Source organism: Sus scrofa, chromosome 2 (assembly GCF_000003025.6).
Source record: "Sus scrofa isolate TJ Tabasco breed Duroc chromosome 2, Sscrofa11.1, whole genome shotgun sequence".
Taxonomy (NCBI): domain Eukaryota; kingdom Metazoa; phylum Chordata; class Mammalia; order Artiodactyla; family Suidae; genus Sus; species Sus scrofa.
Window position 1 is genome coordinate 136,609,837 of NC_010444.4, and position 13,046 is coordinate 136,622,882.

Here is a 13,046-nt window from a genome sequence, read left to right on the forward strand (position 1 = left end):
AAACAACCTAAATGTCCATCAACAGATGAATGGATAAAAATGTGGTATATATACACAATGGAATACTAGCTATAAAAAAGAATGAAATAATGCCTTTTGCTACAACATGGATGGACCTAGAGATTATCATACTAAGCAAAGTAAAAGTCAGAAAGACAAATACCATATCACTTCCATGTGGAATCCCAAATACAACACAAATGAACATATCTACAAAACAGAAACAGACTCACAGACATAGAAAATAGATTTATGGTTGCCAAGGGGGGTTGAGAAAGGATTGGGAGCTTGGGATTAGCAAATGCAAATTATTATACACAGGATGGATAAACAACAAGGTCCTACTGTATAGCACAGAGACCCACATTCAATATTCTGTGATAAACCATAGTGGAAAAGAATATGAAAAAGAATATACAATGTGTAACTGAATTATTTTGCTGTACAGCAGAAATTAACACAACATTTTTTGCTTGTTTGTTTTTTGCTTTTTAGTGCCGCATCCATATGGAGGTTCCCAGGCTAGGGGTTCAATCAGAGCTACAGCCACTGGTCTATGCCACAGCCACAGCAACTTGGGATCCAAGCTGAGTCTTCAACCTACACCACAGCTCACAGCAACGCCAGATCCTTAACCTACTGAGGGAGGCCAGGGATCAAATCTGAAACCTTATGGTTCCTAGTCGGATTTGTTTCCACTGCGCCACGACAGGAACTCCCAAATTAATACAACATTGTAAATCAACTATACTTCAATATTTGCAAGAAGAACATTTTCTACCTTTTTTTTTATCAGCCCAAGGCACCCGTCTACTCCCATCTATAAAAACAACATGCCTCCCTGTTCTTATAAAGAAAAAACTATTAAAAAATTGAAAAAAAAAAAAAAAGAAAAAGAACAAACTAGGAGTTCCCATTGTGGCTCAGCGGGTTAAGAACCCAGCATAGTGTCTGTGAGGATGTGAGTTTGATCCCTGGGCTTGCTCAGTGGGTTAAGGATCTGGTTGCCACAAGCTGCAGCGTAGGTCACAGATACAGCCCAGATCCCATGTTGCAGTGGCTGTGGCGCAGGCTGGCAGCTGCAGTTCCAATTTAACCTCTAGCCCAGGAACTTCCATATGCCACAGGTGCAGCCCTAAAAAAGCAACACAAAACAAATCAAAACAAGACACTAAATTTGAAAATCAAGTAGAATTGATCTAGAAATATCTATTTGAGGCATTTAACAGTGTATTTCAGTAATACCTACCTACTTTTAAAACAATTTTATGGAGCAAATCCAAATCAGAGCTGCTGGGAAGATAGGGATTTCCAGTGGCCATCTCAATGATCATACAACCCAAAGCCCAAATATCCACAGGTCTGAAACAGACAAGAATAAATCATTTTTTCATGGAGATAGAGCCAATATAACTTTACTAAAAAAGCATTTAAAATAAAGTTAGGGGGAGTTCCCGTCGTGGCGCAGTGGTTAACGAATCCGACTAGGAACCATGAGGTTGCGGGTTTGGTCCCTGCCCTTGCTCAGTGGGTTAACGATCCAGCATTGCCGTGAGCTGTGGTGTAGGTCGCAGACGTGGCTCGGATCCTGCGTTGCTGTGGCTCTGGCTTAGGCTGGGGGCTACAGCTCCGATTCGACCCCTAGCCTGGGAACCTCCATATGCCGTGGGAGCAGCCCAAAGAAACAGCAAAAAGACAATAAATAAATAAATAAATAAAATAAAGTTAGAGCTAAAGAAAACAGAATGGTTAAGTAGAATCATTTAAAATGTTTCTCTGGAATATCATACAGTAACTTTAGGATATAAACTAAATATTATCATGTTTATTAAACACTAAACAGTTTATACTTGAACTACATGAGAAGCCATGTAGCAGTCCAAAAAACTAATTGTAATTCTTTTTTTTTTTGGAGTTCCTCTTGTGGCTCAGCGGTTAATGAACCTGACTCATCCATGAGGATGCAGGTTCGATCTTTGGCCTCACTCAGTGGGTTAAGGATCTGGCTTTTGCTGTGGTGTAGGTTGTAGACGCAGCTCAGATCACATGTTGCTGTGCCTGTGATGTAGGCCAGCAGTGTAGCTCCAACTAGACCCCTAGCCTGGGAACCTCCATATGCCACAGGTGCAGCCGTAAAATAGCAAATAATAATAATAAAATAATAAATAAAAGATTTTAACAAGCAATTTTTGTCTTTTGTCCTTTTAGGGCCATACTCGCAGCATATGGAGGTTCCCAGGCTAGGGGGTCTAATTGGAGCTGTAACTGCCAGCCTATGTCAGAGCTACAGCAGCGCCAGATCTGAGCCGCATCTGCGAGCTACATCACAGCTCATGGCAACACCAGATCCTTAACCCACTGAGCAAGGCCAGGGATTGAACCCACAACCTCACGGTTCCTATCGGGATTCATTTCTGCTGTGCCACGACAGGAACTACTGAAAAAGTAATTCTTTTTTTGGCCATGGCATGCAGTGGCTTGATGTGGGATTTTGGTTCCCTGACCAGGGATTGAACCCAAGTCAAAGCAACAAAAGCACCAAATCCTAACCACTAGGCCACCAGGGAACTCCCCTAAAATTAACTGTAATTCTAAAATTGCTTCAAATAGTTACATAAGAACATGATGATAAATGGATTATGAAGTAGAATAACTGAATACTAAAATCATCTTGTATTGAAATAGTAAAAATTAAAACTCAACTATTTCACCACTTACATTTTTTTCTTTTTAGGGTCATACTCCAGCATATGGAGGTTCCCAGGTCAGGGGTCCAATTGGAGCTGCAGCTGTTGGCCTATACCACAGCCACAGCAATGCCAGATCCTTAACCCACTGAGCGAGGCCAGGGATTGAACCTGCATCCTCATGGATACTAGTCGGGTTTATTACTGCTGAGCCACGCCAGGAACTCCTACATTTATTATCTTAATACATTGTGAGTCATCCATAACAAGCTTTTTTTCTACATAATGAGTGTTTTAAAAGATAGTATATATTGGAGTTTTCACTGTGGTGCAACAGAATCTATGGCATCTCTGCAGTGGCGGGGAAGAGGGTTTGACCCCCAGCCTGGTGCAGGGGGTTAAAGATCCAGTGTTGCCACAACTGTGGTGTAGGTCGCAACTCTGGCTTAGATTCAATCTCTGGCCCGGGAACTTCATGTGCCATGGGTGATCAAAAAAAAAAAAAAAATAGAAATATCTATTTGAGGCATTTAACAGTGTATTTCAGTAATACCTACCTACTTTTAAATAGATTAAAAAGGACGCCCAACCTTACATTCAGAAGAAATTATAAATAAACATTACAATGAAGAGTTCCCCGATGGCCTAGTGGCTAAGGATTTAGCATTGTCACTGTTAAGACTTGGGTTCAATCCCTGGCCTGGGAACTTCCACAAGCCACAGGCATGGCCCCCAAAATAAATAAATAAATACAATGAGATATTTTTCACTGATAAAAATTATATAGTTTCAGAGTTCCTGTTGTGGCTCAGTGGTTAACAGATCTGACTAGGAACCATGAGGTTGCAGGTCCAATCCCTGGCCTCGTTCAGTGGGTTAAGGATCCAGCGTTGCTGTGAGCTGTGGTGTAGGTTGCAGATGTGGTATAGGTTGCAGATCCCGTGTTGCTGTGGCTCTGGCGTAGACCAGTGGCCACAGCTCCGATTAGACCCCTAGCCTGGGAACCTCCATATGCCACAGGAGCAGCCCTAGAAAAGGTAAGAAAAAAAAATTATAAAGTTTAGGAGTTCCTATCGTGGCTCAGCAGAAATAAATCTGACTACTACCCATGAGGATGCAGGTTCGATAGCTATGCTCATTCAATGGTTTAAGGATCCAGCATTGCCATGATCTGTGGTATAGGTCACAGAAGCGGCTTGGATCTGGTGTTGCTGTGGCTGTGGTGTAGGCCAGCAGCTACAGCTCTGATTTGACCCCTAGCATGGGAACCTCCATATGCCACAGGTGCAGCCCTAAAACAACAAAAAAAATTTATAAAATTTGGTAACTGCTATGTTGGTGAGGCTATGGAAAATGAAAACTCAAATGTACTGTTTTGAGAGTATAAATTTAAACAACTTCTTTGGAGGAAAAGTGGTAAAAGCTACTAAAATTTTAAATGTACATACTTTTGACCAAACACCTTTATTCCTAAAATCTAGTCACACATGTGCATAAAAATAAGTGATATGAGGGTAGTTCCTATTGTGGTGCAATGGAAACAAATCCAACAATTATCCATGAGAATGTGGGTTCGATCCCTGGCCTCGTTCAGTGGGTTGAGGATCCGGCAATACCCTAAGCTGTGGTGTAACTCAGACATGGCTCGGATCCCATGTTGCTGTGGCTGTGGTGTGGCCAGCAGCTATAGCTCCGATTCAACCCCTAGCCTGGGAACTTCCATATGCCACAGGTGTGGGCCTTAAAAAAAAAATTATCTGAGAATTTTACTGCAGCATTGTATGTGGCAGAAAGATTGGAAACAATCTAAACATCATAAATATGGGAATGGCTATGTAAGTTTTTGTACAACCACACAACGAAATATTACTCAGGTCTTTAAAGAATGAGGTAGGTCTATTTGTTTGTGTTAATATTAAATGAGCTCTAAAATAAACTCTCAAGTGAAAAAAAGTATGTATTATTAAAGAAATCAAATGAGATCTAAATAAGTAGAGAGATATTCAATGTTCATGGATAAGAAAACTAAATATTGTAAAGATGTCAGTTCTTACCAACTTGATCTCTAGAGTCAATGTAATCCCAATCAAAATCCAATTTGGAGATCAATAAATTGATTCTAAAGCTTATATGGAAAGGCAATAGAACCAGAAAAGCCATCATAATGTTGAAGAAGAAAGTCAGAGGAAAGACACTATCTAACTTCAAAATGTAGTACAAAGCTACAGTAAGCTTGACAGCATTACACTGGTGAAGAAATGAACACATCAAAAGTACAGAGTAGAGCGCCAAGAAATAGACCTACAGAAATGACCTCAACTGATCTTTGATCAAGGGGCAAAGGAAATTCAGGAAAGAAAGGAAAGTCCTTTCAACAGATGTAATGGAACAACTGGAAATCAATATGCAAAAAGAAATGAATCCAGACATAGATCTTACACCTTTCACAAAAATTAACTCAAAACGGATCATAGACCTAAATGCAATATACAAAAAATACAAAACTTCCAGATAATAATATAGGAGAAAATCTATATGACCTTAGATTTGGTGATGAGTATTTTTTTCTTTTTGGCCACACCCATGGCATGTAGAAGTTCTTAGGCCAGGGATCAAATCCTTGCCACAGCAGTGACAACGCTGGATCCTTAAGGAATTCCAACAGGGAATTCCTGGTGATGAGTTTTCAGATACAACACTAAGAGCATAATCCACAAAAGAAAAAAAAAAAAAGGATAAGTAGTACATCATTAAAATTTAAAACTTGTGCTCTATGGAAGACACTGTTAAGAGAATGAAAAGATAAGCCACAGGTTGGAGAACTGCAAAACACATTATCTGATAAATGGCTTGTGTCCAAAATATATAAAGCACTCTGAAAACTCAAAAATAAGAAAAAAAATCAATTGAAAAACTGGGCAAAATATCTGAACAGACACCTCACCAAAGAAGATATACACATGGCAAACAAGCATACAAAAAGATGCTCAGGAGTTCCTGTTATGGCTCAGTGGAAACGAACCCAAGTAATATCCATGAGGACAGAGGTTCTATTCCTGGCCTTGCTCAGTGAGTTAAGGATCCGGTGTTGCCATGAGCTGTGGTATAGGTCAGAAACTCAGCTTGGATCCTGCGTTGCTGTGGCTGTGATGTAATCCAGCAGCTGCAGCTCTTATTCGACCCCTAGTCTGGGAACTTCCATATACTAAATGTGCAGTCCTAAAAAAGCAAAGCAAAAAAAAAAAAAAAAAAAAAAAAAAAAGATGCTCAACATCATATGTTATCAGAGAACTGTAAATTAAAACAATAATGAAATACATACATACCACTAAACACCTATCAGAATGGTTAAAATCTAAAACAATGACGATACCAAATGCTGGTGAGAAGGTAGAGCAAGAGGAACTCTCATGCATTGCTGGTGGGAATGCAAAATGATATAGTCACTTTGGAAGACAGTTTGATAATTCTAACAGTCTTACAATACAATCTAGCAAAACTACATTCCTTGGTATCTAGCCAAATGAGCTGAAAAACTTATGTCCACAAAAAAATTGCACATATATGTTTATAGCAGTTTTATCCATAATTGCCAAGACTTGGAAATAGGTAAGATGCCCTTACTTAGGTGAATGGATAAACAAACTGTCATACATATATACAATGGAATATTAGTGATAAAAAGAAATGAGCTTTCTGGAGTTCCCGTCGTGGCGTAGTGGTTCATGAATCCGACTAGGAACCATGACGTTGCGGGTTCGGTCCCTGCCCTTGCTCAGTGGGTTAACGATCCGGCGTTGCCGTGAGCTGTGGTGTAGGCTGCAGATGCGGCTTGGATCCCGAGTTGCTGTGGCTCTGGCGTAGGCCGGTGGCTACAGCTCCGATTAGACCCCTAGCCTGGGAACCTCCATATGCCTCGGAAGCGGCCCAAGAAATGGCAAAAAGACAAAAAAAAAAAAAAAAAAAAAGAAAGAAAGAAAGAAATGAGCTTTCAAACCATTAAAAATATAAAGGAACCAGGGAGTTCCCGTCATGGCTCAGTGGTTAACGAATCCGACTAGGAACCATGAGGTGGTGGGTTCGATCCCTGGCCTTGCTCATGGGTTGATGATCTGGCGTTGCCGTGAGCTGTGGTGTAGGTCACAGACGCAGTTTGGATCCCAGGTTGCTGTGGTTGTGGCATAGGTCAGCGGCTACAGCTCCAGTTAGATCCCTGCCCTGGGAACCACCATGTGCTGTGGAAGCAGCTCAAGAAATGGCAAAAAGACAAAAATATAAAGGAACCTTAAAATACACATTGTTAAGTGAAAGAAGTCTGAAAATGCCGCATAATATATGACTCCAATCAAACAACATTCTGTAAAAGGTAAGCATATAGAAATATTTAAAACATCAGTAGTTGCCAGGGTTTCAGAGAAAAGGAGGGAAAGATAAAATACAGCACAGAGGAATTAGGGGCTGTGAAAATTTTCTGTATGATACTGTAATGGTAGATACATTACATTACAATTTGTCAAGATCCATAGGAAATACAATACAAAGATTAAATATTAATGTAAACTAGGGGACTTTAATTAATTCTAACAAATATACCAAACTAAAGTATATGTTAACAGTAAGAAAACCAGCCAAGACAAGGAAACAACCTAAATGCCCATCAACAGATGAATGGATTAAGAAGATGGGGTATACATACACAATGGAATACTACTCAGCCATAAAAAAGAACAAAATAATGCCATCTGCAGCAACACAGATGAAACCACAGACTCTCACACTAAGTGAAGCAAGTCTGAAAGACAAATACCATATGATATCACTTAAATCTGGAATCTAATATATAGCATAAATGAAACTTTACACAGAATAGAAACTCATGGACTTAGAGAATAGACTTGTGGTTGTCAAGGGGGAGGAGAAGGGAGTGGGATGTACTGGGAGTTTGGGGTTAGTTGTTGCAAACTATTGCATTTGGAATGGATAAGCAATGAGATCCTGCTGTACAGCACAGGGAACTATATCTAGTCACTTGTGATGGAACATGATGGAGTATAATGTGAGAAAAAGAAAAAATATATATATGACTGGGTCACTTTGCTGTATAGTAGAAATTGACAGAATACTATAAATCAACTATAATGGAAAAAATAAAAATAAGGAAACTGTGCTGTGGGGGTGCAGTAGAGGGGATATATGAGAAACCATGCAATTCTGCTCAATTTTTCTGTAAACCTAAAACTGCTAAAAAGTAATTAATTTTAAAAATTAAAAGAGAAAAAAAGCAAAGTTCTGTACAATATATATAGTATGTTCCTATTTTTGTTTAAAAGAAAGGAGGGGTGTGTGTGTGTGTGTGTGTGTGTGTGCGTATTGCTAGATAATGATTTTAAGGAATAAATGACTTAATTGTAGTGTATACAATTCTTCAAGTCCATAGCACAACAGCAAGTGGATAATATAACAGGAACTTAAAAGCCTGCTTACTTCACAAGTTTTAAGAACTTAATCAGTAAAATTAGGGCCAAATTATAGCCTTCAAAATTTTAAGAAAATTATTTTAAGTACTCTCACTACAGTATGAAATTCCTACTCATTTACCTCCTCTTTTAACAGAGGCACTAAAACTAAAAACACTCCTACACAAATCAGTTTACTTTTCCCCAGCTTATTCTGAACTTACATAGTTCACTTAGGTAAGGTAAGGCATTATCTACAAAAATGTCAAGAATTATGTAGGCAGGCCTTTCAAGAGCAACAGGAGACAGAATACATATAGGTGATTGTCACTGTAGTATAAAGGAATTATCTGGAATACAATCAAGTCCTAGTCTAACATGCAGGACTAACAGGGGGATTAAAAAGAATCACATGGGAGAAAGACTTGGAGAAATGATGACTTGTCGGTGAAACTGGTGAAAATTATGAAAAAAAAAACCTCATAATTAACACCTCTAAAAATAGTTCAAAGGGCAAAGAGAAAATAGTAGAAAATCTATAAAAACTGTTAAGATAGATGACTCTGTAGTATTTGAAGACCACTTTGTCTCTCCTCCATTCTAGCTCAGTAAGGTAAAGACACTACCTGTACTGTTCCAGCACAGAACTTAGGGCTTCCTTTCCCCCTAGCTCCAAATCAGAGGGCTTTATTTTCAGGAGGGGAGCTTCAGTATTTCTCATATTGCCCCTGTTACCTATTCCTGAGTCTAAGACCTAGGAGAGTGTGGTCAAGAGGTGGGGTCCCTTCTTCTGACCAGCCCCTACTCATTCTAGCTGGGGTGTGGCACACTGACAATACTGGGGCCCAAGAGCATCTTCACTGTCCCATGAAGTGATGAGTCCACACTAGGAGAGGTAAGCTCTGAGGACCTCCGGCTTCTGCTTCCTTACATTCCACTGAACATTCAGCTCCTAGAGCAGCAAAGTCACTTAAAGACACTAACCTCACACCCCAGCTTCAGAGCCCTGGATCAAGAGATTCTGTCAGAGAGAAAAAGCAGGCTTTAAAATATATATAACTCCTAAGCTCTTCCAAATGAAATTACTTCACTTGTAACAATGTGAAGATGTACAAACTTAAGGGGGTGCTCTTAATAACAGTGGGAAGAGACTCATGGATTTACTCAAGATACAATCCAGATAATTAATTTAAGTCCTGGGACAGTCTTGAAAGCAAGAGTTCAATCAGCCATCAATTAACGGAGTTAATAGCTATGCATGGTCATAAAAAGAAAAATCTAACTACTAATACCAATGTCAAGCCAGGGTAGTTATGGGCCTACATAAAGCTGTAACTCTTTGCAGAGGCAACTACAGAGGCTTAACACTGTGGCAGGAGTGGAGAGTGGGAAATTTCACTAAAACAATACAGCTGGTCACTATAACATAAACAAGCAAACAACAACAGCAAGCCCCAGGGGAAGTCATATGTTCATAGTTGATACAATATTTTACCTGAAATGTTCAAATTCTAACAAAGAATTATGAGGCACGCAAAAAAAACCTATGAGGTATGACCCATACACCAGAAAAAAACTTCGAAATAACCATTATAAATATGTTCACAGAACCAAAGGGAAGTATGATTCAAGTAATAAAGGAAGATATACTGACTTCAAATAGATAACATTAAAAATATAAATTTTTTTTAAAAGCAATAAGTGAAAATTCTGGAGTCTAAATATACAATAACTGAAACGTTTAAATTCACTAGAGGGCTCAACAGATTTGAAGAGGAAGAAGAATTTGTGAGCTTGAAGATAGAACACTGAAAATGATTTAAGCCAAATAACAGACAAAAGAATGAAAAAAAAAAAGGAACACAGTCCCAGAAAAACATAGGACATCATTAACACATCAACATACATAAATGAGGAGTTCCTGTTGTGGCTCAGTGGTTAACGAATCCGACTAAGAACCATGAGGTTTGATCCCTGGCCTTGCTCAGCAGGTTAAGGATCCAGCGTTGCCGTGAGCTGTGGCGTAGGTCGCAGATGTGGCTTGGATCCTGCGTTGCTGTGGCTCTGGTGTAGGCCGGTGGCTACAGCTCCGATCCCTAGCCTGGGAACCTCTATATGCCGCAGGAGCGGCCCAAAAAATGGAAAAAAACAAAAAACAAAAACAAAAAAAAATAAACGGGAGTACCAGAGTAGAAGAGAGAAAGAAAAAAGATAGTAGAAGAAATAATAGATGAAAGTAGTCTAAACTTACTAAATAACAGTAACCCAGAAGCTCAACAAACTCCAATTAAGATAAATGCAAAGAAATCCACAGACACTCACAGTAAAAGAGCCAAAAGTCAGAGATAAGGAGAAAGACTTCAAAACAAGAGAAAAATAACTTATCACTTACAAAGGAATACCCATGAGATTATCAGTTGATGTCTCAGTAAAAACAATCTAGGCCAGATAGAAGTGTTATAACATATACAAAATGCTCAAAGAAAAATTGTTAATGAAAAATCCTATATCCAGCAAAGTTATTTTTAAAAAATGAAGGTGAAATAAAGGCTTTCCCAGATTAACAAAAACTAAGAGAATTTATCAGCATTCCTGCCTAACAAGAAATTCTAAAGGAAGTTCTTCAGCTTAAAAACAAGTGATCCCAGATGGTAATTCAAGTCCACATAAAAATAATGAGCACAGGCAAAATTACTTATGATAAAGATATATAAATATAGCATATTACTCAACCATAAAAAAAGAATAAAATCTTGCCATTTGTGACAACATGGATGTACCTAGAAGGTTTTATGCTAAATGAAACAATTCAGACAGAGAAAAAATACTGTAGGCTTTTGCTTACATGCGGAATCTAAAAACAAAACAAATCAGAACAAAAGTATAAATACAGAGAACAAACATGTAATTGACAGAGGGAAGGGGAGTGCTGGGAGGAGAGAAACAGTAAGAAAGTTTAAAAGATACAAAGTTCCAGTAGTAAAATAAGTCAACAGGATAAAATGTACAATATGGGGAACACAGTCTATAACCATGTAACATTTTTGTATGATGACATATTATAACTAAACTTATCATGGAAATCATTTTAAAATGTATAGAAATATCAAATCACTGTGTTGTATACCAGGAACTAAGGGAGCACTGTATGTCAATTATAATTTAAAAACAAACACATAGAAAAAGAGATCAAATATGTGGTTACAACAGAGGCAAGGGGTGTGGGGGGGAGGGGGAAATGGATGAAGGTAGACAAAAGGTACAAACTTCCAGGAGTTCTCTGGTGGCTCAGTGAGTTAGGATCTGGCATTGTCACCTCTGTGGCATGAGTTTGAGCCCTGGCCCATGAACTTTTACATGCTGTGTATGTGACCAAAAAAAAGGTACAGACTTCCAGATATAAGATAAATAAATACTAGGGGTAATAGGATAAATATAATTGACACTGCTATACATTACATATGAAAGTTGTTAAGAGATTAGATCTTAAGTGCTCTGATCACACAGGACATTTTTTTCCTATTTCTTTAATTTTGTATCTAGGCAAGACGATGGATGTTCACTACACTTCTTATAATAATCATTTCACGATGTCTGTAAGTCAAATCATTACGCTATTTTTTTGGCTTTTTTTAGGACTGCACTGGTGGCATATGGAAGTTTCCAGGCTAGGGGTCAAATCAGAGCTGTAGCTGCCAGCCTATGGCACAGCCACAGCAACACAGGATCCAAACCATGTCTGCAACCCACCTCATAGCTCACAGCAATACCAGATCCTTAACCCACTGAGCAAGGCCAGGGATCGAAACCGCATCCTCATGGATGCTAGCCAGATTCGTTACCCTGAGCCACAACGGGAACTCACAGAGACTCACCTACAGGAGTGAGAGTTCTGAGCCTCACATCAAACTCTCACATGGGGGGATCTGGTACTGAGAGAAAGAGTCCCCAGAGCATTTGGCATTGAAGGCCAATGGGGCTTGTGTGCAGGAGCTCCATGGGACTGGGGGAAACAGAGACCCCATTCTTAAAAGGCACACACAGACTTTCACGTGCACTGGGTTCCAGGGCAAAGCAAAGGCTCCATAGGAATCTGGGTCAAACCTGACTGCAGTTCTTGGAGGATCTCCTGGGAAAACAGGGGTGAATGTGGCTTGTTGTGAGAGAAGGCCATTGGAGGCAAAGCTCTCGGAATATTCAGCAGCCCGTGCCTTTCTCTGGAGGTGGCCACTTTGGGAAAATCTGGCCCCATCCATCAGTCAGTGCTGAGAAGCCCAAGGGCAAACAACAATCCAGGTGGGGACCGCAGCCCTGCCCCTCAGTAAACAGGCTACCTAAAGGCCCCTCAGGCACACAGCTGCCTCTAATGCCATCCAGAGACTAAGTCCCACCCACCAGAGGGATTAGAATCAGCTCCACCTACCAGTGGGAAGGCATCAGCCCCTCCCATCAGGAAGCCTACAGCAAGACCCTGTACCAAATTCAGCCACAGAGGGGGGCAGACACCAGAAGTAAGAGAGGCTAAAACTCTAATATCTGTAAAAAGGTCACCACACTAAAAACCTATAAAAATGAAAAGACAGAGAACTATAACTAAGATGAGGGAGAAAGAAAAATCCCCAGAAAAACAGCTAAGTGATCAGGAGATTCTCAGTCTCCAGGAAAAAGACTTTAGACTATTGATGCTGAAGATGATGCAAGACATTGGAAATAAACTGGAGGCAAAGATGGAAACACTGACCAAAGAGATACAAGATATAAAACTCATCAACAAGAAGAGATGCAAAATGCAATAGCTGAAATAAAAAATTCACTAGAAGCAGCTAACAGCAGAATACAGGATGGAGAAGAACAAATAAGCAAGGTGGAGGACAGATTAGTGGAAATTACAGATGTGGAACAG

General features: G+C 39.6%; 1 protein-coding gene across 5 annotated transcripts in view; it reads right to left on the reverse strand.

Moving 5' to 3' along the window:
* The window catches only part of CDKL3 (cyclin dependent kinase like 3), a 63,268-nt gene that overhangs the window by 24,589 nt on the left and 25,633 nt on the right, over positions 1 to 13,046 (reverse strand). For all 5 annotated transcript variants that reach the window (XM_021084764.1, XM_021084763.1, XM_021084762.1 and 2 more), the window contains exon 5: positions 1,250 to 1,362. In XM_021084764.1, coding sequence (XP_020940423.1) covers positions 1,250 to 1,362 — 113 coding nt within the window. The remainder of the gene's footprint in view (positions 1 to 1,249; positions 1,363 to 13,046) is intronic.